The sequence below is a fragment of the Manis pentadactyla genome, chromosome 1, assembly GCF_030020395.1.
Source record: "Manis pentadactyla isolate mManPen7 chromosome 1, mManPen7.hap1, whole genome shotgun sequence".
NCBI lineage: Eukaryota > Metazoa > Chordata > Mammalia > Pholidota > Manidae > Manis > Manis pentadactyla.
In genome coordinates this window covers 178602675-178629007 of record NC_080019.1, presented here as the reverse complement: position 1 = coordinate 178629007, position 26333 = coordinate 178602675, and the positions used below count along the sequence as shown (strand labels likewise).

The 26333-nt window shown below is 50.7% G+C and overlaps 1 protein-coding gene across 5 annotated transcripts in view; it reads left to right on the top strand.

The window, feature by feature from the left end:
• MYLK (myosin light chain kinase) overlaps positions 1 to 26333 on the top strand; it is a 263764-nt gene that overhangs the window by 163474 nt on the left and 73957 nt on the right. For 4 of the 5 annotated variants that reach the window (XM_057503366.1, XM_057503362.1, XM_036905492.2 and 1 more), the window contains exons 12-17: positions 7578 to 7715; positions 9330 to 9527; positions 10201 to 10450; positions 16413 to 16484; positions 16908 to 18073; positions 24987 to 25103. In XM_057503366.1, the coding sequence (XP_057359349.1) occupies positions 7578 to 7715; positions 9330 to 9527; positions 10201 to 10450; positions 16413 to 16484; positions 16908 to 18073; positions 24987 to 25103 (1941 nt within the window). Of the gene's footprint in view, positions 1 to 7577; positions 7716 to 9329; positions 9528 to 10200; positions 10451 to 16412; positions 16485 to 16907; positions 18074 to 24986; positions 25104 to 25390; positions 25521 to 26333 lie in introns of those variants that run through there. The other variant, XM_057503375.1, reaches the window with a different exon arrangement.

Genomic DNA, 26333 nt, shown 5'->3' with positions numbered 1-26333 from the left:
CTAGCTCTCAAGAGCCCCTCAACAAAGATTCCTTCTCTCATCACTGCATACTAGGAAAAAAATATCCCCAGTAGTTAACCAAGCCATGGAACTCTTCTTCCTGACCCGGGATGGGGCCTAAAGGATGACCGATTCTAATTCCTGCAACGCCAGGAAGAGACAGAGAGGAGTAAATATTTTGGTACATTTGGCCAGAGTCATTGGTGGTGGGTGGGGCTTCCTTATGCTAGAATATTTTAATTTCTCTCTCCCTGGAGTATCTTCATCAAGGCTAAAATTCTTAAGTGACCAGATTTATTAACCTGCTGATTGTACTCATTTTGACATAGTATCTCAGCTTAACGGTTTGTTGATTTAACTTAATGCCTTCTGGGTCTCTTAAAGGTACCTAAAGACATAAAATGTGGGCACATTTAAAAAAATGATTTATAGAATAAAAACTGAAACTTAATAAAAGTATTTATTAGAGTATTTTTTTTTATGAGGAGCCCCAAATGGAAACAGCAGGCACCAAGAAGCCAGCCATTCGCCAGAGAATGAATGCTCTGGTACAAGCCCAGTTTATTTTCAGATGAGTGACAGGTGTTCTGAGAGGCCGCTGTGAGCACGGACAGCCTCCCTCCACTGTATCTGGACGTCCCTGGCCACTGCCTCCCCGTTTCTGAGTCAAACTCAGGTACTTTGGACACTATATAATCTGTCCATTTGGTGTCACCTGATCCCTGCCCTTCATGAATTTAAAAGCACTGGAAACATTTTTAATATTTATGTTAAAGAGAAGTTTATTGGAGAAGGATGAACATCAGCTTTAACTTGTCTTTTTTTTTTAAGAAACTTAGTCCACCCATTACATCTGTGTAAAACTCTTTCAAATTCTAAGAAGGCAAGCAAAAAAATGTTGTTAGTTTATAACCAATATTTTGGTTTTATATAGATTGAATGCAACAGAAATGGGGCTGTGTGTGCCCCATGGGTCCTTCGTGTCACAGGACGTCTGAGTATGTATTTGTACATTTGTGTCCGTATCACAGAACTGGAGTTTCATTTTACTAATTGGATAATTAGAGATGCATAACTGAGTAATTCTATAGCCCACAGTAGGTCATTGCTACCAGTTATTTGCTTGGAATCCTTGGCCAAAATGCCATCCCAAATTAGAGCTTTGTGTTCCCTAGTGGCAAGACGTGGTCCGTGCTATGACAGCGTGGCGGAGAGAGTGGTTCCCTCATCAGGAGGGAACATTGGGTGGTTTGGATGCCAGAGCTTTATGTTTAGAGTTTGATTATAACTTCTCAGGGAGGAAGAAGGCTGTGGTTGCAATAATTCCTGCGTCCCATCCAGCCGCCCTATCATTACCGGTCAGAGATCTTTTTTGGATGGCAAACGTCATTGTTTCCTTTCGTGCTTTTCCTTGCACACTTTCCTCTGCATTTGCTTCTTAAGTCCTGGAGAAGTCAGTGGGGGAAGAAAAGCCGAAAGAGAGCCAGGCTGTGGGGGGGAAGAATCTCTTGTTATGCCACAGATGTTTTGCAAAGACGTTTTGCTGACTTTCCAAGGAGGTTTATTTGGTTTTGTAGACAGACTTCTGTTGGAAGAGACTTCGGATACCTCCCTGGGGATTTGCACCTTGCATAAAAGCCCTGCAAATGGGAAGGCGCTGGGCTGGGCTTCACTTCAGCTGGGTTAAGGTAACCTCCTTTAATGAGTCCTGTAATTCTGGGGGAAAATATTTTCCCAGCCTGGGGCAAAATACCTTTGAAGCTGGAATCAGTCAAAGGAAGAAATAAAGTGGGAGAAACCTGTTCATTGCCTATAAGCAGTCCTCCACTTCTAGCCCATGTGTCTCATGATCTGGCTGCAAAAAGGGACCCTACCCCACCTCTCAGATCCAGATATGCCCTTGCTCCCCCTTGTAATTACCTATTGATATGAGGGCACTAAGGCCAGGTGAGAGATTCTGGAAATATTGCAGTTTTACCCACAGTTCTCTAAAGTCAAAGTCCTAGAATTCAGGGAAAGGAGGAAGCTAGTCCCTGAGATCCTTGAACATGATGGAGTTTGAGCACCAAATGAAAGAAGAAGGGAGTACTTTGCTTCTAGAATTCCCCTACAGTTGGTGATTTACTGAATTTCCATAGTACAACAGGGTTTGGAGTGAATCAGATTTGCTGCTGGAATGGCATTTTACATTGTAATGATGAAGCGAAATAGCTCAGGTTCAATGCTCAAGGAAAAGTCTTTATCTTGCTGAGCTAAATGCAATCATTTTACCTCCCCCTAACTTTTCATTTCAAGAGCTCTGTAAGTCTGTGTGTGTGAGAAGTGTTGGCAAAGGGGTGTTAGGAAGTAGGGGTGGTCCGTTCCGCTGCACTCCTGGCGAGCCAAGGGCCGAGGGACACTCTGAGAGCAGGACCTAGTGAATGGCTATGACAGCACCAGGCAGGGACCCCTCTGAGGGGAGAGTCCTGGGGAGCTCCTTAGGTGGTAGAGTGTTTCATACCAGCACTGTCTCTGGTTTATATTTTTGTGTCATGTGTTGAAACAACTTTAATGTAACATTCCATAGTTTTCTGGTTTAATCTGAAACAAGTTTTGAATGAGCTGGGAGCCTGCAAACAGCCATTTTCAAGGCAAACTGCTCAATGCATAAACATGCATTTAATGCAAATTCAGATCCATAAACATGGAGCTTCAGAGAGCGGCAAGTTGGCTGGTAACGGTAGAAAGGTGGAGAAAACGCTTCTGAGGAGATTTCAGAATTATTTTTCCTGCTAAACCTGTAGAAAGGAAAGGAAGGACTCCAAAAGGAAAAACAGGAGGATCACAGTCCATGGAGGAAGAGCTGTGATCTCAGCTTGCACTGGGACAAAGGCTATAGTAGGGGGGTCTTAATTTCAAGCCCAAGAAAAGCTAAGGGTCCATGTGTGCACATCTCTAGGTTTGAGGAACAGACTACACAGGTTGTTGTATAAGAATTCATGGGAAAGGTAACAAAGTGCACCTGTTGTGTGGGTATTTAACTCTCTGAATAAAAGCTTTTCAAAATATAATACTGGGTTAACACCAGTTCGTGTGAGTGTCTTAAACTAAAACCATTATCAATTAGTGTTTTTTAATGGGGAACATTGTTTTGACAGAAAAATCTAATCAGTCAGAAAAGCTGTTTTGTTTTATTTAATTCCCATAACAAGTCGCCTACTTCTCACTTTTGAATTAACTCCATTTTCCAAGTGAAGAAAACTGATGTTTAGAGGGTTAAGTCACTATTAAGCGGCAAGAGGAACCTGCAACTGCCCCAGGCCGTGTACTTCCAGCTGGGACTCCAGGACCCTGATAAGTCATCTGATTGTGTTGCTTCAGCAGAGCAAGAAGCTAATGTTTAAGTTCATGGCTAGGAATTGTCTTTAAACACAGTGTCTGATAAGTCAAAACAGAGCAGAAATGGCCAAGGAGGAAACCCTCAGAGGGTCACTGGGTCTTTCTTTCCCCTCCATCCCTCACCCATTCTTCTGTCTTCTTCCCTCTTGTACCTCCTCTCTCTATTCTTTCTCCTACTCTTCGCCTTTCTCAAGTCCTATTGGCAGCTTTAGTTGATACAGCATCATTTTAACTTGCCAATAAACTTGGAGGACAAGCCTGATCCTTTCCCTTCCTCTCAAAGTGGAACAGTGTACCCAGTAGTGAGCTACTCAGGTTCATGGTGGAGGAGAGTCTCTGGCCAGCTGACCAAGTACCAGAGCAACAGATAGGTTCACTTTAAATCTTCAATTCTAGGTCAGCAGATCAAAGAGGCTGGGCCTTCACTGGATTCTAGAGAGAAAGCCCTCTCTGGACCGGGTCTCAGCAGAGCAGCGGGTAGCACAGCTGTAGGGGGAAACCTGGGGTGTATTTAATCTGGCCCCATCTGAGCTGGGTGGCAGGTCTGCCACTGGCTCTCAGGGACCCCTCCCTTGCTATCTGTGGGCCACGGCCAGGGCCTGCCCTCCCCAGATGAAGAAGGCTCAGGTTCCCAAGGTGCCTTTGGCACAGAAGGCAAAGTCACTTCCTCTGAGCACATCCTGGCCTCTCCATCTGGAAAGTGGGGTCCTGGAGTTGGGACTGGGGTTTCAGGATTCTGCTTAGGGCTGCTTCTCTCGGGCTGCCTAAAGGAAGCTAATTGCCCTTAACTCACTGGCTCCTAAACCCAAGGCAGAGTGTGTTTGTAGAGAGGGTTGATTGGTTTTCACACCCCCTGAAGAATCTGGGGCGGTTGAATGCTGGGTATGACTCAGCCATTCACAGGCCTGGATTCGGTCACTCCGGTCCCATGTGACCCCAGACTGCAGTCTGAGCACAGGTTCATTCTGAATGTTTACTCCCAGTCATGTTCCTCTGCCCTCTGTTCTTGCTGTGGGCTCTGGGGAGGAAAGAACAGGGTCCTCGGCAGACTTGGTGGCCTGGGAACTAGGGGCCTGCAGCAGGGCCGGCTCCCACAAAGCTCTCCTCACTTGTCACTCCTGGAGCGAGTGCAGCGGAAGTTTGTTCTCCACTTACTTTAGATCTATCCCATGACATTTTTAAGCTACCCATTTGTATGCCTGCGGTATTTGCCTGAGGGCACATGAAAATGAGCCTGCACTGCTTGACTGAGGGCCCAGGCTCTGTTCCTTTGCTGCTGGTAACCCACCAAGTAATTGGGCCCAAGTGGTTATGTGAGCGTCACCATCCCACGGGTGTTGTCACTGATGGTAAGCAGTCTACAATGGTCACACGGTATCTGTGTAAAACCCCCCAAGTCCTTTGAGGATGCTGTTATCACCATAAACACAGAGGAGGAAGTTGAGCTTCAGAGAGAGGCAGTAACTTGCCCCAGGCCAGGGCTCCGCATTTCAGGGCTTTCAGCGAACCAGTACCAGTGGGCTGCCACCGGGAGGCCGGGCCAGGCCAGCTCTCCCGAGAGGGAGGGACAGATGTGCTCGTACTTCAGGTAGTCCAGCAGGCCGAGGCCCAGAGGGCGGCTGAAGGCGGCCTTGCGGAAGCCCCAGGAGAGGGGGCAATGGGAGGACCTGAGAAGGGTTGGGGGTCCCAGGGGAGCCAGCCCCGCTGGAGGGAGAGGGGTTTTGATGTTCCCGCAGCACCTGGGAACGAGAGCGCATCCATGCAGACCTCTGCGAGGCTGGGGGCTGTCAGAGACAGCAGAGAGACGGGAGCAGGGGGGACTCTGGGCAGGCAAAACATTTTGTCCTCAAGCCGCCTCAGTCTGTGTGGGACAGGAAATTCCTCAGCTCTCCCAAGGCAGCCTGGCCACTGCAGCCCAGTCAGGGACCCGAGAGCCCTGCATTTCCAGCCTCGGGTCCCCAAGCCCACTCCCGGGGCCTTCTGCTAAGGCCCAGGCCGCTGCATCTCTGGCAGAGGCAGCCATGTGGGGGCTTGGGGGGCCAGAGATGTGGGGGCCTGAGAACCCATCCTCCAGTCATGGACCAGGGGGCTCCCCTGCCTCCCCTGCCCTTTCACTCTGGCTCCATGCCCTTCACACTGTACCTGCCTTGGGGGAAGTTCCTCCAGGCTCCAGGGCTTCCCTGCCTCTCCCACCCTCTCCCCCAGAGGCTGTGCTGGGAGAGCTGTGCAAAGACCAAATTTTGTTTTCAGTGCCGAGATAAAAATGCAGCAACAGATTTGGTTAGGCCTTTGCAAGGTATGTAAAGCACCCTAAAAATGTATCCCTCTGGCTACAGGCTTCCTGGAGAAGAGCTGATATTTATGGTTCTCTACCGAGAACCCGAAACACCAGTGTCCCTTTCCCCCAAAACATAGCATTTAAAGTTAGTGATGCACAGTCCTCTCTATCCCTACCCCTGCCCCGCCAAATGGTAGAAACAAAAAAGCTAACAGAATTATTGAAGGTCAAAGCCAGGACAAGTACTCCTTACTCAGCCGTAAAAAGAAATGGAGTATTTGGCTTGCAGGACAAGGGCAAGATCAGAGACTGGGCAGCTGTGAGTTGGTCCTGCACCAAGGCTGTCCTGTGGGAAACAGACACTGGCTCCCCTTCAGCTCATGTAAGGCAGGTCAAAACTCAGCTTGGGGAGGGTTCCGAGAATAATGGAAAGTCTATCTATTTACCCATCTCCCCAGAGAACTGAATGCAAATGAGTGAGCCAGCCTGAACCCAGACAGTTGTTCTAGTTTTTGTCTTTGACTAGCTGGTGCCTTCCCTCCCTTTCCCAGAGACATTTTTTTCCCCTCGTCTTTGTTGAGGTAACATTGATGTACAATAAACTGTATATACTTGACAAAGTTTAATTTGAAAACTTCACCCATGAAAATGTCAATGAACATCTCCATCACCCACAAATGCTTCCTTGTGCCCCACCCCATGCCCCAGGCAATCACTGATCTGCTTTCTGTTGCTGTATTTTGCATTTTCTAGAATTTTATATACATGGACCCATCTAGTATGCACTCTTTCTTTGTCTGGCTTCTTTAATTCAGTGTAATTTTTGTGAGCTTTGTCCCTGTTGTGCTGTCTATCCTTAGTCTGTTTCTTTTTATGGCTGAGTAAGTGGTAATCCATTGTATTGGGTATATCACAATTGGTTTATCTATTCACTTTTTGATGGACATTTGTTTCCAGTTTGGGGCCATTAGGAACACAGCTGCTGTGAATGTGTATATACAAGTCTTTGTGTGGGTGATGTATTTTCATTTCTCCTGTGTAAATAACCAGGAGTGGAGTGACTGGATCATATGGCAAACATACGTTTAACTTTTTAAGAAACTGCCAAACCATTTTCAAAAGGTGTGTCTGCCATTTTACTCTCCTGCCAGCAGTGGCGCAGTTCCTGTTGCTCCACATCCTCACCAACACCAGTGCTTGGGACAATCAGTCGCTTTCATTTTAGTCATTCTAATGAGTGTAGTGTCTGGCTTTCTTGAGGTGCTTAAAATCTCATGAGATGGCAACACAGCATCATGCAGTCATAGCAAACGATGAGGAAGTCCTTCGGTTCTGTTTTGTGAGAGACATCAAGATACACTGTTAAATGAAAAAGCAGATGCCAATCATTGTGTACTATCACTTAAGAGAAGGCAGCAGAAGAGTATACACACTCACTGTGTGTCCTACACGTAGACTATCTCTGGCAAGACGAATAAGAAACTGCAACTTGGTTACCCCTGGGCAGAGACGCCTGATGGCCGGAGGACAGGGTGGAAAGGAGACTGTGTACAAACTCTGGTTCCTTTTGAATTTGGGGCCATGTGAATGTCTCCAAAAAGTCAATAAAATTTAAGAAGAAAAATCTCATTCAATGCCGACTGTTGGTTCCCCCCACCTCACCTTGAAGTTCTGCTGAGGAACCAGATCCTAGATTGGCCACGGCCCTGCAGCGCCCACAGCTTTCCCTGCTGTCAGGCATGAGCACTGGCCTGCCACTGGGAGAAGAAGGCAGGCCCTGTTCCTAGTGGTCCCTGGTGCCTCCCAGACCGTTAGCAGGGTCCGGTGGGACCCTCAGCCTCACAGTTGTGTGCCAAGTGCAATTTAGTCTGTGTTTGTGGAATGAGTGAATGTTCATCCCTCGTTCTGTTTCTGTCAACAGAAAAGAAGAGTGACAGGAAAGGCAAGTACTTTCTGCCTGCATCTCCCAGCAAGCCCGTGGCACCCACGTTCCTACAGGGCCTCTCCGATCTCAGAGTCATGGACGGAAGCCAGGTCACCATGACAGTCCAGCTGTCAGGTCTGTCCCTGTATTTCTCTCCTCGGGGCATGTGAAAACGGGCATGGTTGCTGTGTGACCATTGCTTCCCGACATCCCACTCAGATCACCGAGCCGCCAATCAGCCTGGGACCGCCAGTGCACCCAAGAAGTGAAGCCTCTTGGTCTCCCTTTTCTGCTTTCTCTAGCAGGATTTTCTGGATTCAAGGTTAAGTGGTCCAGGGGAAGAAGAGGGCCCTGGCTGGCGGGGTGAGGGATTAATGCAAAAACATAGTGTGGCAATGTAACTGGAAGATTTTGAGCACTTGTACACAACCAGATGATGTGAGAACTTCTTGACTCTTGGAAGATATTCTTAGTTGCTCTATTCAGATTTTAAGGTGAGAAGATAGAGCCACTTCTAAAACAGGGCTGGGGTAACAGAAGAACAAGTGATTAGCAGTCTAGTGTGAGATGTCACCGTCCTTGCTAGAGGCCAGCAAGAGAAGGCTCGGGAGTCTCCTGGCACAGACTTACTGATGTGCCTGGAGGTGTCCAGAGTTCCCCATTCCTTGCTGGCCACCAAGCTGTCCTTCTGAACAGTCTAGAGGTTGCTTTCTGGCATTTTTATTTCCTTGAGCTGCAGAAGCACCAAAGGAGCTGTAAGAACCGTGGGCTGGCCCATCTAGGGAGGCTCCGATGAATGCCCTGCTCCCGCAAGCAGGAGGCAATGCCAGGGCAGTCCCAGGCGAGGGCTGGGCCCCATCCGTACTCCTCCCAGCTGACAGAAATCAGAGGCGCTCTGCACCTGGTCTCCACACACGTGCCAGCTGGCCCATTGAAGACAAATGGTGGTCTACACTGAGAGCCCACCACCACACTGCCTCCCTGTGCAGCTGTTCCCAGGCTTGCTCCTCTGGAAGTGGAGAAAGGGGCTTAACTCCTGCTGTACACAAGGCTATCACAGGTGCCGCTGCTTGATGCCCCAGCAGATTGCCAGAGCTACCCAGGAAAGTGGACTAGTGGAAACTGGAAATGCTGCCCACTGTGAGCTATGTTTGGAAATCCTATATGAGCTGGTGCCCATCTTCACCCCTGACCACGTGTGTGTGGTGGCAAAATGAGATGCTAACAGCGCCTTCCTTGTGGAAATCGGCAAGGTTGTTCCTGTGACGACCCCATTCACTGCAGGGCTGTGCACGCGCTGTGTGAGGTCATCCAGAGCCGGAAGCACTTTCACTTAAAACCCAGCGATCCAGTTACCACTGAGCATTTTCAAGTGTTTGAATTCTGATTTTAAAAACCATTCTTGCTCTGTTTTCCTCTTCATCTCCAAAATCATGTTTTTCACTTCTGGATTCTTTCTAGTTTCCCAGAGTCTGTTATTAAATAATCATAGTACACATGCATTAAGTCCTTTTTTTCTGCCAGATGCTATTCTAATCTGCTACCCTAGTGGGCTGCTAAGAGGGTCTTTATTCACTTACTTATCCCCTCTAACAAAACTCTGAGGTAGGTAGAATATTTTATGGATGGGAAGCTAAAGCATAAGGAGTTTATCATTTATTACCATGTATTAGCATGAAGTGCAGAGTGGCCACATGGCCTAGAGAAGCGCCTCCTTGACCGGTCTCTCTGCCCTTCCCCTCCATTTAGGGAACCCACCCCCTGAAATCGTCTGGCTTCACAATGGGAATGAGATCCAGGAGTCCGAGGACTTCCACTTTGAACAGAGAGGCACTCAGCACAGCCTCTGTATCCAGGAAGTGTTCCCGGAGGACACGGGCACTTACATCTGTGAAGCCTGGAACAGCGCTGGGGAGGCCCGCACCCGGGCTGTGCTCACGGTGCAAGGTGACTTGGCCTGCTGGCCTGCAGTGGGGTGGGGCAGGGCAGAGGTGCTGCCGTGGTCTCTCCAAAAGCAACTTGGAGGCAAGGAGACCCTGTCGGCCTGTCGGTTCCCCCTCTAGGCCCTGTGCTCCCGTGGTCCCATCCCAGCCCCAGACTCCAGGTCCCCACCCTGTGTTGCAGACTCTGGCTTGAAGAGCCACCCTTCCCTGCCCTCTAGAGTTTGCCCAGTCTGGGTTATTGGTGTCAAGCTCTGTTAGGAGAGAAATCTTAATTTGGCAGTGATAGCTCTTGAGGTGAGTTATGGCCCATTAGGGTCCTTGCCTTCAGAGAACTTATGTTTAAGAGGAGAGACCAGTTAAACCCACATAAGGGAAGTGACAGCTCCTGACCTTACACTCTCCTGAAGCTCATTAGCACTTAGCCCAATGCCCCTGTACCTTCTGAGCTACCTCCCCTTGCTTTGGATATTCAAATTCATGTTAATGTTACCCTCTGAGAATGCAACCGAGACAGATTTGCCATGAGAAGGGTGTGCTATATCTGTATATCCAATAAACATTATTTCTAGACAGGCTGTTACGTGGGTATCATGCTGCCCTCTCACCTCCACTTAGTTGAGTGGACGCTCTCTGCTGGAAGGCCTCCCTCTTTAACTCAACCCTCTGCCAACTTCCAGAGCCTCAGGATGGCACCCAGCCCTGGTTCATCAGTAAGCCTCGCTCAGTGACAGCCTCTCTGGGCCAGAGAGTCCTCATCTCCTGTGCCATCGCTGGTGACCCCTTCCCCAGTGTGCACTGGCTCCGAGATGGCAAAGCACTGCCCAGAGACACCGGCCACTTTGAGGTACTACAGAATGAGGATGTGTTCACCCTGGTTCTAAAGAACGCGCAGCCCTGGCATGCTGGCCAGTATGAGATCCTGCTCAAGTGAGTCCGCAAGCCCTGCCAACCTTCTTTAACCCCTACTTCCCAAATTCCTACCTCCTGTCAAAGTGCCTCCCTGGGACTGGGAAGCCAGAGGAAGCACAGAATGCTGTGGGCTGGGCTCCCGGGTAGAGAAAGGGCAGGCTTGGTGTTACTGACAAGCTTTTGTTTCTTCCACTTCGGTACAGTGCAAGACATTGATTGAGAACCTTTCTCTCTGAGCGCAACTCCACAGAAGTCCTCTGTCTAATTACATACTGGGTTTCTTCCCCCATTTGGCATCTGAAGAATAGGAAGGACAGAAGAATGGATTAAAACTGGGAAAGCAACAGCGCAGAGAGAATGTTTTAGTTATCTACTGTTATCCCAAAACCTAGCAGCTTAAAACAATAATTACTACCTCACAGTTTCTGTGGTTGGGAGTTTTAAGCAGCCTACCTAGATATTTCTGACTGAAGGTTTTACACAAGATAGCAGTGAAGATGTCAGTAGGGGCTGCAGTCTCTGAAGGCTTGACTGAGGCAGGAGGGTCCACTTCTAAGACAGCTCACTCCCAGGGCCACTGGCAGGAGGCCGCAGGTCCTCACCATGACATGGGCCTCTCCACAGGGCTGCTTGTGTGTCTTCATACCATGGCAGCTGGCTTCCCCAGGATTAGTCGTCCAAGAGAGAGAACAGGCTGGGACCTGCTGTGATTTTGTGACCTGCCCTTGGAAGTTACACCATTACTTCTGTCACATTCTATTTGTTAGAAGTGAGTCACAAAGTTCAACCCATATTCAGAGGAGGGAAACTAAGTTCCACCTCTGGAGAGAGGAGTATCAAAGAATTTACAGACAATTTAAACCATTACAGGACCGTTAACTGTCCGCATTCCTTATTTGCCTCCCTTTCAAGGTGTTTCTAGGTCACATGGGAAGATAAGCTTCACGCAGGCGCACAACTGTGTTCCCGGTGCCTTGAGCAGTGTCTGGCACGTAGTCAGCACTTAGTAACTATTTATTAAATGCACATGATCCAGAAATATCCTTCTACCTTAAAAGTGGTCTGCTACACTAAATTATGTTTTCAACCTTTATCTTGCATCTACCTACCACTTCAGCATTTTATTAAAAATAATAATAATAATAAGGGAGAAATGTGGGATTCACATATAAATCAAGTATAAAAATCAAACGAATAATCATATGTGACCTGATTGTTTATAGTTCATGATGCATGATCAAAACCGAAAGTTTCTGTGATATGGCTGCCCTTGCACTGTTCACCATGTAAGAACTTATTCACTATGTGAGAACTTGTTCACCATGTAAGAACTTGTTCGTTATGCTTCAGAAGATTGGAGACTGTTGAGAATTAGGCTTGGGGTTGATTAATGATTGTGCATTGAGTCCCCTATACAGAATTTTATTGTTGTTAACAATCATTTGATCAATAAATATGAGAGATGCCCTCTCAAAAAAAAAAAAAAGTGCTCTGCTAAAATTCCATGCCAACCCAGGCTGATAGTGACAGAATGCCACACTCTAGGGTTGGTGTAAGCATTGAAGAAGAACACATGTCTGCACCTTGACTCTGCAAATGGAAGCTTGTGCCACATCCTGAAGATGGTCAGACCTTCCCAGGCTCAGGTGCCTGGCCACTTTGCAAGGGACTTGCTCTCCTGGATAAATCATTTTCCTGTAGGGAGCTCATGTTCAAGGCTCTGAGCTACAGACAGGCTCTGTAGCTGTGGGCCAAAGCTACTTCCCTTTGTAGGAACATTACTCCTATGATACAAAACCCAGTATGTGCCTCATCCACTTGGATCCTTTCTGGGCAATGCTTCATACTTGTATCAGTTAGCTTTTGCTGCATAACAAACTACCCCACTATTCAGTGACTTTTTTTTAAGCCATTTACTATTTATCAGGCATCTTTGGATCTTCTAGGAAGTTCTGCTGAGCTAGACAAAGCTCAGTGAATCTCAGGTGAGCTAATGACATGTCTGTGGTCAGCTGATGAAGTGGTTTTGGGATGGCTGGCCATCTACCACCATCAGACAGTATGCTCAGAACACACCAAAGGCCTTTGCCTTGTGCCTGAACCAGTTATTGGGAAGGGAAATCTGCCTCCAAAATAGGAAATATACTCTTCCTCCCCTAGGCCAGTACAAATAGTGGAAACAGATCATATGTGAGAAGACAGTGTGTGTGTATGCTTTGAGACAATACATTAATCAAGCCAGACATCCTAGGAAACATGAACTTTTTGTGGGATTTTGAGGAGAAGGGGCTGAGGCTTGGCAAATGAGTAAAGGCTTGGCTGTTGAAGACATGCTGGATGGGCTGACAAGAAGGGTAGGGAAGAGCAAAGCAAGGGCTATGGGAAGTCTGCCAGGCCAGAGTGGAGGGTTTTATTGAGAGGTCGACAGGCAGACTGTCTGAGCCCAGCTGGGGACAGTCATAAAGTCCCCAGACTGTCCCAGCTGGAAGGGACTTCAGATGTTATCTAGCCACCTCCTTGTTTAGTAATGGGGGAAGCTGAGGTCTCAGGGTTATGGACTTGCTCATGGCCCCCCAAGGGCAACTAGCAGAGCCCAGAGTGAAACCCTTGTCTCAGTCTTTAAATCAGATGATCTTCCATTTCTTGTTTCTCCCACATGCACCAGGGACTCAGGGAACCTGGGAAATTGCACTCAAGTCCCCCATGTAGCCCTTGCCCCTTTCTCTCCCCAAAGCCCAGCCTCTTCATTCCTGCCAGAGGCTGCTGCCCGGCCTTGGCTTTGTCCCCCGCTGAGGGGCAAGTCAGTGGAAAGTTCTCCTGGGAAGTATGTGCCAGACCTGCCGCAGGCCTTGCTGCTCTTCAGCTTTTCTCATCCTGGCAGAAATTAGACTGAGACCCAGGACAGAATGGCTTCCAAGGAGGAAGACTGGACTGCAAGGCGGGAGGAATTGGGGACAGGTCCTGTCTGGGTGGGTGGTGTCTACTTCCTCTTGCCTTCCCTAGCCCTTGTCTCTTGAACTAAAAAGGGAAATATCAAAAAGTCAGCTCCAAATTCCAGCTGAAATATTTGAAAGATTGATACTTGCCAGGAAATTAGTTCTCTAAACTGATTTTGCATATTAAAATCCATTCCAGAGGCAGGTGATTCAGAATAGGACAGGGTCCAAGTCTTCATAACCAAAGAGTGGGCTTCTTATTCAGGATTGGAAGGTGGGGCAAAGAGGATTCTGCTAGTTTGTAAGAGGGGCAGCTTATAGGGTGATAGCCCCACATCTCTAGCAGCACCTGGGCTGGAGATGGGTTGGAGGCCTCATCCTCAGCCCAGGCCTGACTTTGAAACTGAGCATGGCCCCAGGAGGCTGTTCCGACAGGTCCCAGACAACAGGCATCTCTGACCATTATAGGTGCCCTTGGCCCACAATTTGCCTTCAAGTTCCAACAGACTTAAATTAATGGCTGCAGAAATAGTGACTCCCATATCATCCCAAGGGATGATCCACTCAGTGGGTGAGCCGAGGTATCCCAAATCCTCCACCTTCTGTCTGTCCCCTTGGGCTGTCCCCCTGACGGAGGGGGAGGCCTGGGGGTGGGCTGAGCAGCAGGCCACCTGTGCTCTCCTACTCAAGGGCATGTAATGGAAAACAACACAAGCCCTTATCAGCCTCCCCCATGGGGAAATAGAGCATATTCCAGTTCAGGGGACAGGGTGCCCTACCATTTAAAGCTTCTGGCGGGTTTGGCTGGGGTAAAGCAGGGCCAGCTGGTCAGTGTCTACTCCTGATTTTTGCATCTGGGCTGTGTTCTATTTGTGACAGGAGGAAACTCATCTGAGAAAATGATGAAAGGGGCTCCCGGGAAACAGCCGTTGGGCATCCTGTCCTCCTGCATTCTGCCAGCCCTATGCCCCACACTCAGGGCTTGAAAGAAAAATGGGGAAAGAATGGCCTAACAGTGTCCAGCAGCCTGGCAGAAGCGGGGTGCCAGGGGACTGGGCTTCACCCCCAAATGACCTCCCATGTTATTCTGCAAGCTGGCCCAAGCCTTCTGTGCAGAGTGCCCAGGGTGCTCCAAGGGCCTCTCAGCCTTCCCATTCCTGGCACTCAGAAGGCCTGGCACTCAGAAGGGGCCTCTTTACTATTTGTTGAGCAGAGAAGCACCCTAAAACTCTCAAACTCTTTAGGCATGAGGCTCCCTGAGCCTTGACTCTGTGCCCCTTAGACCCTGAGCATTGAGGAAGGTGACCAGAAGGGGACCCCAACAAATGAAGAGGAGGGTTGGGGCAAAGATGAACCTCTCCTGGCTTCAAATGGGCCCCAGTGCTTGGGAGTGAGCAGCAACACCCAGGGCTCCCAGGAATAACCTGCCACACATGGGCTGCCAGTATCTGACCCAGGGCTGGCCCGCCACAGGGAGGGAGGCTGGGCAAAGTGAGGTAGATACCCACATGCATTGGCTGAAATACACAGACACATGCTCAGATGCCTGTCATGTGAGGATGACTTATATCTATGCTCAGGTTCCCAAATGGGCCTACAGGTGTGGTGCGCACCAGGTAGACCCCATGTATATGTGTCTCCATGGGTGTGGTTGATAGACAAGTATGCACAGATACACGCAAGCACACACATATCCCTCCAAAGATTTGTACTGCCGAGCACTGTGGGGCAGGGTGGGAAGGCTACAAGTGCTGGGTTCAGCTAGACCCAGGGCCCAACTCCTGTCCCTGCCAGTGAGCTCTGTGAGTTTGGGCAAATTACTAAACATTTGTAGCCTCATTTTTCTTAGCTATAAAAATGGTACCAACCCCAGTCTTAGAGGGCTGTCTTAAGATTACGTGAGGTGGATTACATAAAGAAACTGCCACAGAGCTTGGCATATCTGTGGTGGGATCTGAGGCCCTTGAGGTGCCAATGAGACAGCCACATGCAGGGGAATGAGTGGCAGAACCCTGGAGTTCCAGCACTGCCTCCCGTAAACTCCTGAGCCTCCTTTCCTTACCTTTAAAATGGGCATAAAGTGCCCTATACTTCACTGGGATTTTGTGGGAGCAACAAAGATAATGGGTGTGAAAATGATCAAAGCTCTATAAAATTGGTAGTTATTATTAAGAGTCCCCTTTGGCTCTCCAGACCACCCCAGCCTGAGCAAAACGTTCTTGGCGGGTCAGAGCTCAGAACTGCCAGCAGATGGCAGCCTTGTGAGGCGGAGGGCTGACCCGTGGCAGGCGGCCGCAGCTCCCAAGCCTGGTACTGCGGGGCCCTGAGCAGAGGGAGCCCCAGCTGGTCGCACACCACCAGGGAGATGGAACAATTTTAACAGGACTGAAGGATCCAGGACCCTCCCCACTTAATGGAAGAAGAGAAGGGGCCACCCTTGTAGGGAGATACCATCTCCCTCCAAGGTTTTTAATACAAAATGCTCTGGTCTGAAGGCATTAGCTGATGGTAGGGGCTGGGGCGAGTTTTTATTTCATGAACAGAAGGGAAAGTAGCAGTTGGGGGGACACAGTGAGGAGAGGGAGGTATTAAGGGAGTCTGACTCAGTCTGACTCACGGTAACTGGGCAGGCTGACCAGGCCCCACAGGCTAGATGGAGCAGGTCCACCACGGTCCCCAGTGCATTTGGTCTTTGCCTCTGCTTTCATTGACGGAATGAGTGAGTGATTGTATTATCTTTGTAATATACTGACAGAAAAGTATTTCTTCTTCTAGACAACTATCTTAGCTGTTGTCTAGAAGTTTCTTTTTTTTTTTCCTTTTTAAACAAGAGCCAGGAAAATAAAGGGTGACTAAAGGAGGGGAGGGTCGCCCGTGAGCGTGCTGAGGTCCTAGCTAAGCCCATAGCCCCATCTTCCCTGGAGTCAGCCAGCCAGCTTCTTCCTTGCCAAGTTCTTCCTTGCCGGGCCGACCACCACCCCCACAGCCCCAGGTTGAGCAGGCCCTTGGCCTCTTGACCTGTATCGATCCCTTGCATTTTTCAGGAACCCGGTTGGCGAATGCAGTTGCCAGGTGTCACTGATGCTACAGAGCCGACCTGCCAGATCTCCCCCACGGTGAGTGCACCCCTGCCCGGAGTTGCCCTGCCAGGCACATGCCACCACCCACCCACCTTCCTCCAGGCCCAGCCTGGCAGCCCCAGATTGCTTGCATCCTCTAGCTGAGGCTGCCCAAGCCAAGAGGGAGAGATTAGGAGGGGAAGGAGGGAGGGAGAACAGGAGGGGAGATGGGGGTGAATTTTTTTTTTTTTGCATGCTCCCTTATAAGGCTACTGAAGTCATTACCGATGTAAGAAACCAACTAAGCCAGCAAGCGCCTCTCACCAATGTTCCCTTCTATAAACACAGCCTGGCCAGCCCCCACCCCTCTTCCCCTCCCCTCTCCCCTCCCTCCCTCAGGGATTTGCTCTCCCCTGACGTGTCTTTCTTACCCAGCCCCTTTGCTCCTGCTACTTTCCCTTTTCCCTTCACTGGTTGCAGGGGGAGGGAACCTGCCAGCTGTGAGGGCCTCTGTGGCCAACGAGTTGGTGCTGATGGTGGTGGTGGTGACTCCTACGGGACCCTGAGGCCTGAGTGGCCAGCAAGAGGGCAGGGTTGTTCAGAGGAGGAAGACAGTGAGGACGTGCGGGGGGTGCTGAAGAGGCGAGTGGAGACCCGGCAGCACACCGAGGAGGCGATCCGCCAGCAGGCGGTGGAGCAGCTGGACTTCCGTGACCTCCTGGGGAAGAAGGTGAGTACCAAGACCGTGTCCGAAGAAGACCTGAAAGAGACCCCAGCTGAGCAGATGGATTTCCGTGCCAACCTACAGCGGCAAGTGAAGCCAAAGACTGTGTCAGAGGAAGAGAGGAAGGTGCATAGCCCCCAGCAGGTTGACTTCCGCTCTGTTCTGGCCAAGAAGGGGGCTCCCAAGACCCTGGTGCCAGAGAAGGTACCATCTTCAAAGCCTGCCGCCCCAGATTTTCGCTCAGTGTTGGGCAGCAAGAAAAAAATCCCAGCAGAGAATGGTAGCAACAGTGCTGAGGCCTTGAATGCCAAGGCAGCAGAAAGTCCCAAGCCTGTGGATAATGCCCAGCCGTCAGGGTTCCTGAAACCTGTGGGCAACACCAAGCCAGCTGAGATCCTGAAACCCATTGGCAATGCCAAGCCATCTGAGTTCCTGAAATCCGTGGGCAACACCAAGCCAGCCGAGGCCCTGAAACCAGTTGGCAACACCAAACCAGCTGAGACCCTGAAACCCATCAGCAATGCCAAGCCGGCCGAGACCCTGAAACCTGTCGGCAACGCCAAGCCAGCCGAGACCCTGAAACCTGTGGGCCACGCCAAGCCGGCCGAGACCCTGAAACCCGTGGGCCACGCCAAGCTGGCTGAGACCCTGAAACCAGCTGAGAAAGCAGAACTCAAAAAGGAGGTTAAGAATGATGTGAACTTCAAGAGGGGGCAGGCAGGAGTGCCAGATAATGAAAAAAGATCAGAAAGCCAAGGGACTGCTCCAACCTTCAAAGAGAAGCTACAAGATGTCCATGTGGTAGAGGGCGAGAAGCTGCTACTCCAGTGCCAGGTATCCTCTGACCCCGCAGCCACCATCACCTGGACACTGAATGGAAAGACACTCAAGAGCACCAAGTTCATCGTCCTCTCCCAAGAAGGTAACAAGGGTGGAGGCTGGGGAAGGAGGGGCTCTGTACCGTTACCACTGTCAGCTCCTAGAGCCTTGGGCTGGTTATCACCTCTGGTTTCCCAGAGGCTGTGTTGGAATAAGGGCCCTGCTCCTCACTCATGGGACAGGTGGCCTGCTCAGGGCCCTTGGGCACACACTCTATTACTAGGGGGTGAGGCGGGGGTCTGGTCTGGGCACATGTCTGGCATCTGACTGGCAGAGTGCCCCTGTGGCTCCCTAGCTGTGGCTCCCCAGAGCAGACCTGGGCCTGAGCTGATGCCCCATAGCTCTGGCATGGAGAGGGCGCTGTGCACAGGCCTGGAGATAGGGCCCTGGGGCTGGAGCCCCACAGGGCTATGTCCTAAGAGCTGCTCTTGCAGCAGCATTCCAGGTTTGGGGAAGGGTGTGCAATGACAGGATGGTACAAGGTGTGATTTGGGGTCAACAACAGCTTAAGTCTTGATAACACTGTGGGTTTGAACAGACCTGCTGGGGAAGCCAAAATCCCCTACAGCCACTATGGTACACACTCACAGGCGGACAGAGCCACTCTCTTCCTAATTTGGATGAGACTTTTGTTTGCTGGTATTTCACATTCTTGGGTTGTAGGGAGAAGAGGAGGGGCCCTAAATCCTACCATCCGAGAGGTCTGTTGGAGTCTGGAGTTGTCAGATGGGCCAGTTTATACCTAGAGAAGAGATGGGAATAAGGGGTATTTTTCCTGGACCCGCGGTTTGGTTTGAAATGTTTTTGCAAGTCCCAAGCCTGGACGGAAGCTGCGCGGCTAGCAGACCTCCCTCTCCTGACTCTGGGGGCTTGCACTAGAATAGAGCCTAGCTTGAGCTTGAGGCTGATGCTAGTGGCTCTGGACAGGGCAGGGTATACAGTTTCCTGGGAAGTGGTGTTATACCCCTGAGGGAGTAGAGGGCAACCCCAGCAGAGGGCCAAATCCAGATCAGCTGAGACATCAGAAACTCTGGACACAGTGCTGTCTCCCCACTCTTCCCATCTCCACTCCCTCCCTCGCCCCTCATCTGACTTCCTTCCCTCCTCTTTAAATCTGGAATGAAGCATTTGAAGAGAGCAGCAGCGTCCTCTCAGCGTTGGGGATGAAACAGTGAAGTTTCTCTCTACTGTGCAGCTCAGACCCAAATCTGAAACAGCTGGGCATTTGAATCTAAATGCTGAAGGAGTAAAGGGGAAATGGGCCAGGAGAGAGAAGAATGTTTATTTTTTTGCTAATGTGTTGACACAACTTTTTCGTGTGCATATTCCAAGATTGGCAGAGTCCTCCCAAAGGCACCTCCTCCATCCCCCTGCCTCTGCTAGTTCAGCCTCCCTGGGATCCACACAGTTGGGCAGAGTCGGGGTTGTCATGGTGGGATGAGATGTCCAGGGTGGTGGATGCCACAGCCTTCCCTGTCACCCCCATGGGCCCCTCCCAACTGGAAGGCCTTTGGTAAACCTGACCTGAAATTTTGGCTGGGAGCATTTCCCAGCTTACCCTGTAGTGATCTCTCCAGGCAGGATGCAGCGTAGGCAGCTGCCATCCGTGGGTCATGTGCCGTCACACGGACCTGCACAATGTGAGGTCCATGGCCATCCCAGCCTCGGGGGAACTGATGCTCAGACAGCTGCTCTGGGACCTGCATGGGACCTGCAGAGCCACCAACAGCTGCTTATAAACAATCCACTCAACTAAGCAATGTAAGCAAACTTCAGCCCTGGTCTCAAAAACACACCTGAGCCATTAGACACTGGCTGCTCATGCCCAGAGTGCCCAGAATATGTTCTGTCTTCTGGCTGCCAAGCCAGGGACCCAGCTACTCCAGTGTCACCTCCCACAGAAACCACATTAAAGGATAATTTAGGTCCAAAGAGGATGAAGAAATGACTAAAAGAAAGCCAGTACAAGGAGAGGAGAGAGAGAGAGACAAGGGAGGTGGGTGGGAGGGGATTATGTAGACAGCCCCAAATCCAACTTTAAAAAATAGTCTGAATATTTGTAATTCTCCTGTGAAAAATAAGAACAGCATGCATTAACTGAACAGTATGTGCCAGATACTGTTCTATTTTACTTTTCATTCATGTATTCCTCACAACAACTACAATGCCAACTAACAGAGAAGTTAAGTACCTTGCCGAAGGTTGCACAGCTAGTCAGTAACAGACCTGGGATTTGAATGCAGACAGTTGAATTCTGGTGCTTAGATCACTATGCTACATGACCTCTTAGTTAATTCTTGTTAGTATGTCAGCATATTGGTGCAGCTGAGAACCCTTTCATGATCAGCTCACCAAAAACATTGTCTATTAAGGGAAAATGCTAATGGCTATTTACCACTTACTGTCCAGAAGCTGGAAAACTGGTAGTGCCCTGAGGCTTGCCAAGTTTCTGGTATTTTTACTGCAGTGGAGGAAGCAGACCTTGAACCGGGCTGTCCGCCTTGCCACAGTAGGGAGAGTGCCTTGTCTCTAATCATCAGCCCCTTTTTCTTCCACGATCCCTTCTCCAGAGCTTCACTCTCCAAGTCTCCAAGAGCCTGGGTGAAACACAGGCCCAGGAGAAAGCCTATCTTACAGGCTTATCAGCAACCACTTCAGCAGACCCACCACAGGGGGTAGGGCACTCTGAGAAGTGTGAGCTGGATCTGCTCTCACTAGATGTGGAAAGAGGACACACACACGGAGTGATAAAAGCATTCAAGCCAAGTACCTTGATAAGCTGCAGGGGTAGGAGGAGAGGGCGCTGAGTGTCAGGCTTCAGGGAAAGGGTAAGGGTGAAAGAGCTGGGCCTAGATCTGAGCCTTGAAGGCAGGCCAGCCCCCTCCCGCCCCCAGTGAAGAGGGAGAGGATAAGCTTCCCAGGCAGGGGCACTGGCAGCAGCAAGGGCAGGCCTGCTGGCAGCTGGGCTGGGCTGGAGAGGGCACGGCCCCTTGCTATCCCATATCATGCTTAGGAACTCCATCCTAGGGGTAATAGGGAGCCGTGTAAGTCTGGAATGAGGAGCAATGTACACAAAACTGGGGTCAGTGTTCTGATGGACTCTGCGCCTGAAGACAAGCCAGGACCTTACTGAAGAGGTCGGGGGGAAAGGTGCTGAGGCCTCGAGTAACAAGCTAGCGCTGGGCACAGATGGAAAAGAGACAGCTCGAGAAGCAGGGGCAGAATTAACAGAACCTGTTGCCTAGCTTGGAAGGCTGGGGGGCAGAGGGGAAGAGGAAGGAGGGGAAGACCACTGAGTGTCGGTGTCTGGGTGGTGGGTCACGGTGACAGCATCGGTGAAAATAAGGACTCAGGTGGTTTGAGGTGTGTGGGGGTGGCTAAGCGGGTCTCCCCATCCTTCACACCCCCTCAGCATCCCCTGCCCTGCTGCCCTGACCTTCTTGCTCCCCTGCACTGAAATCCCTGCTTTTACCTCCTATGAGATCCAGATTCACCTCCTCCAGGACTCCCAGACCAGTCACTGGCTTCTGGCCCCGACTCTGCTGCACTCATCCCTCAAGCCGACCTGTGTATCTGTGCACCTATGGCTGGTGGATGCTCAGCTGATAGGTTTCAGGGGGTTTCTGTGAACCCTTTAGCTTGGATAGGCCTAATAGCCCACAGGCTCCCCAAAACATGATTCTGCCTTCCCATGTAGCCCCAAGGAGAGCAGCAGAGGCATGGTAGCAGTCCGTTGGGAATGCCTCTTCTCTCCCAATGTGCCCCAGAGCTGCAGGGGGGCTGGTGCTCCTGTAGTGGCTGGCCCCACCTTCCAGGCCTGCAGGGTGGCTGTGCCAGCCCCCCTGTGGCCCCCGCCTTGGCCAGGGAGCAGGGGGCTGAGCCACCTCTGAGAAGTGCTTTCATCTTTCTGCCTTGTTTCCTGCCTCCCTGGCAAACATTTCTCCCACTCTAACAATGGGGTTCATTTTGTTGCTGTTGTCAACTTATGATTCATTTTTAATTGTCTGCAGTGTGGACAGTTTGCAAAGGCTTTTTCCAAACCCATGCAAATTCATCCTCAGAACACAAGACTTTTGTAGCACCTATTATGTACGAGGTAATATTCTAGCTCCTTTCGTTATATGCATGATCAGCCTGAAGAACTCTGAATTAAGAATTTTTTTCCTTTTAGAAACTGTGTTATCTTTTTCAGTGGTAGGTTATTTCTGATTAAATGTTCATGATTTTCTCTTGCATGGATACCACCCAATCACCTGCTACAGAAATGTGCCTTAATCATTCTCGAAGTGGCAGTTTTCTTTTTTGTACTGTGATTGCATTCCAGGCTCAGGAGAAACATTCATAATAGACATGGTCACTACCTAGGGTGGGAGACAGGCATGTGTTTCAGCAGTGGCCTTGGGAGACACGCTCTGGTACAGGTGAACTCCGGGCACAGAAAAGGTCCATCTATGGCTGGGAGTGCTAAGAGATGACGTAGAAGGCACCATCCCTGAGGAGGGGACCTGGCGCTGAGTCACACTGTCCAGACATGCCAGGGGGACCCGGTTAGGGAGGCACTGCTGACTGAGGGCAGCCTGGGAACAGAGCCTCCAGGGCTTCAGACAGCCCCTCCCACCGTGCACACCCCTGGCCTCCCCTCTCCCCGCACACTAGGAAGAGGAACACGTTGGGGGATCTGCAGACTCCATGGCCGAGAGGCGCTCCCAGGGCTAGTTCTGCCTGCACCATTCATTGCATTCCTGGCTCTCTGGTGACTGCTCCCATCCCCCTCACCTCCCTCTCAAAATTCCCCACCAGGCAGAGGCCTCTCAAAAAAACTCTGGGAAACAGTTTTTCTTCTGGAGGTCAGGAATAAGCTGTCCCACAGGAAATACCAGATTCTTCAATCTAGGCTAGCACAGCCTCCAAGCCTGCCTGCCTTGGGGCCCCCCTCCAGTGCACACTTGTGGCCAGGGGTCCAGGTTTGGGGGCAGCTTGGAAAAGCTGCCCGCTCTGATGCTTTCCCCAGGTGAGGGGGCAAGGCTATGGTCTAAATGCTCTGCTTCTGCTGGGGGTCTCACTACTGTCTCTGCAGTTTGTGCCATTTTGGTTTAAGGCTGCAGGCAGCGGTGGGACTAAACCCGAAAGGCAATCGAGGATTAGAGCAGGATGTTCACTGGGAGTGAGGTACCTGTGCGCAGAGCCTCAGCCTCAGACTGAGGGAAAATCACTAGATGGGGTCTGTTTCTTCTGAGCCTCAAGTTTGGGGCAAGAGGGCATCTTAGCATCGCCCTGCCCTCCCAGATGAATGGAAATTTCTCTCCCCTCACTCCCCAGTTCCTGTGCTGCACAGTTCTCATTCTCATAATGGACATCCTACGAATCCAACCTAAATCCTTCCTGTTGTAGTTTCTGCAGATTCTGTCACTTAACCACAGGAGGAAGAGATCCCGACCCGTTACCCTCCCCTGTGGGAGAATGCAACGAGGCCTTCCCAAGAGGAAAGGATCCAGGAGGGCGGGGTGAAGGTCAGCCATCCTGGCTGGTCAGTAGGACTCAGGTTTCCCTGTTTAAGATTCTATCCAGCTGCCGAAAAGTAAAGGGAACTATTATACCTCTGCTTCCTCTTCTGGCATTAGTGAGGTCCTCTAGGCAGAACTGACATCATCCTTCCTCTCTCTGAATATCCTTGTATTTGTTAGTCAAGTCTGTGCATCTGTCTAATGCGGGTGAGGGCGCTTTTTGAGATCAAAGGCCCTTTGGGAGCAGTCTCCTTTGGCCTTCCTCCTGGCTGTGCTGTTGCACACATATGCCAGGGATGCACACAACTCTGCTCACCCAGGGCTAGTGGTTTGTGCTGGGCAGTGGGGAAAGGGGTGGGGGAGGGAGGTGGCTGAAGCCAGTGGCTCCAGCAGCCGGATGCATGTGACTCTCGCTCTGTCCTCCTCCTTGTGTGATGACTGCTGTCCTGACAACAGGGCCTTTGGCCAGGATGCCATGCTGCTGGCTTGTTTGTTGTCTGAAGGCAGGAACTGGGGTACTGCTGCCCTCCTACCTGGTCCGGCAGGCCCAGCCCTCAGGTGACCTCTCCCCACAGCCTGATGGAAACCCTCCAAGGGGTCCCCCAGAGAAGTAGCCAGCCCTAGGATGAGTGAGCCAGGATGGGCAAGGACCTGACCCCAGACTCCTGTGCATGCCCCTGACTCCTTCTTATCCCCTGCCAGGCCATAAGAGATGTGCTGGGGCAAGAGTGGGCCTGTGGGGAAAGAAGACCCCCTGCAGCCCTCTCTGTGGTGACCGAGAAACCCCTTGCTGCATGGAGGCAGTCCCAGAGTACCCCCTCCCAGTCCAGTGCCCCGCCCTGGCCAGGAGGCTCAGTTCAGATACCATTCCTGAAAGGCCAGCTCCAGGGTCCCAGGCTATCGTCACCTTCTCCTCCCAACAGCTCTTGCCACGGCCAGCACCCCTGCTGGACTGGGACTCTGTCCTCCTCCACCCCCTCTTTGTTCAAAACCCCTTTTCTGAGATGCATGCACAGAACCATTGCTGTAAGCTAGGTGGAACCTCCTCACCTGCCACTGTCCCTAACTCAGGTCTGTAAACCTGTGCCTGACTATGGCTGATCTCCCTTGGTGACGCTGCAGTGCGCAGGGCCTGTGCCCTTTCGACTCTACTGGATGTTCTCCAAAGGCAAAGATTCACTCTCTTCCTTCTGTACCTTTACATTATGTCTCCATAAGAAAACTCACTGGAAGGGAGGAGGAGTAGCAGGAGGGAATATATTTAGGGAATCAGTTATTTTGGACCCGGTTATCAGCAAAAAGTGCCCTGGCTTTGGTGGGGAGAGAAGTTGATTCCCACAGGACCTCTGACTCCTGCCCATGTGAGTAACACCGCCTGCCGTGCTCCACGTGCCAGGGCAGCTTCTGCGCCCATACCTGCTCCACTCAGCAGTTCTTCCTCTTCCTTCCCAGGCTCACTGTGCTCCCTCTCCGTCGAGAAGGCCCTGCCCGAGGACAGAGGCTTATACAGGTGTGTGGCCAAGAATGGCGCTGGCCAGGCTGAGTGCTCCTGCCAAGTCACCGTGGATGGTAGGTCATGCCCCCGTCTCTGCCACACAGAGTCCCGGTTCTCGGCCCCTCCCTCACCCGCCATACCTGACAGAACTGCGTGCAAGGCTGCCCCCTCTACCTGAGGCTATTAGTTTTGTGCGTGTCCAGCCATCTTTTGCAAAGAGACAGGAAGGAGAGTAGGAACTCCACTTGATGGCCCTGTGAGGCCTCGCAGCCCCACCCCTGGTTGGAAGGAGGGGCTGCTCACCTTGTTGTTCCCCTCCCGGGTCCTGACCCCCACATGCAAAACCTCCGAGGAGAAAAGACACACCCACAGGAAAATGACTACATGGTATTTTACAAGCCACAACAAACAAGTGTCAGTGCTGGCAGGACAGGCCTGGGAGGAGGAGGCGGGAGCAGAGTGGCATCCGTGTGGGGAGACTTCTGCAGGAGGTGAGTCGGGGCTGAGACTTTGGGTCGTGGGACAGGCCCACCTCTGCAAGAAGAGAAAAGTAATCATCCACAGCAGAGGGAGGAAGAGGCCTGTGGGGACAGAGCGAGGCTTGCCCAGTCCGAGTGGGGCTTCCTTTTGAGGAAACACCAAGCCCAAGCTGGGAGGACTTGGGATTTATCCTGAAGAAATGACGGCAGTGTGTCCGTGACTTCTCTCTCCTCTCTGTGGAGTTAACAATTAGTTGCATACGTAGAACAAACCCTGTGATGGTTTAGGCTACACCTTCATTTTACAGAGTAGAGAACCGAGGCCATTCAGAGGGAAAGTATCGCCTGGGGTTCCCCTGGCCATTTAGGGCCAAGCCAGGGCCAGAATCCCATCTTGGGACTCACAATCCTTTTCCCTTTCTTATTTCATTACTTGCCTGGAACTGTCTTAAAAGGTAGTTTGGGGAAAACAATTTCTTGCCTTTGAAATGCCTGGTTAGTACCTATTCATGACATGTTAAAAATCAGTGTCCAAATAAGGCATCTTGAAGACCAGTTTTGTTGTTCTCCTGGTTCCTGAATATGCTCACTTGGGTTCTAAAGTCCTAACCTGTTCCACCTCCATTCCATGAGATGTAGACTTTGTCCCCTTTCTGGATTTTATAATCTTATTTCCTCATTGTAAAAGCTGTGATCTGTGACACATAATGAATGAGAGAAAAGAAGAGTCTTAAAAAGTCTTTTAAAAAACACACATAATGGCCACAGTAAAGCTGAAATCGTAGAGTACTGTGTGTGTCTCTCTAGAGCTCTGTGCATGTGTTT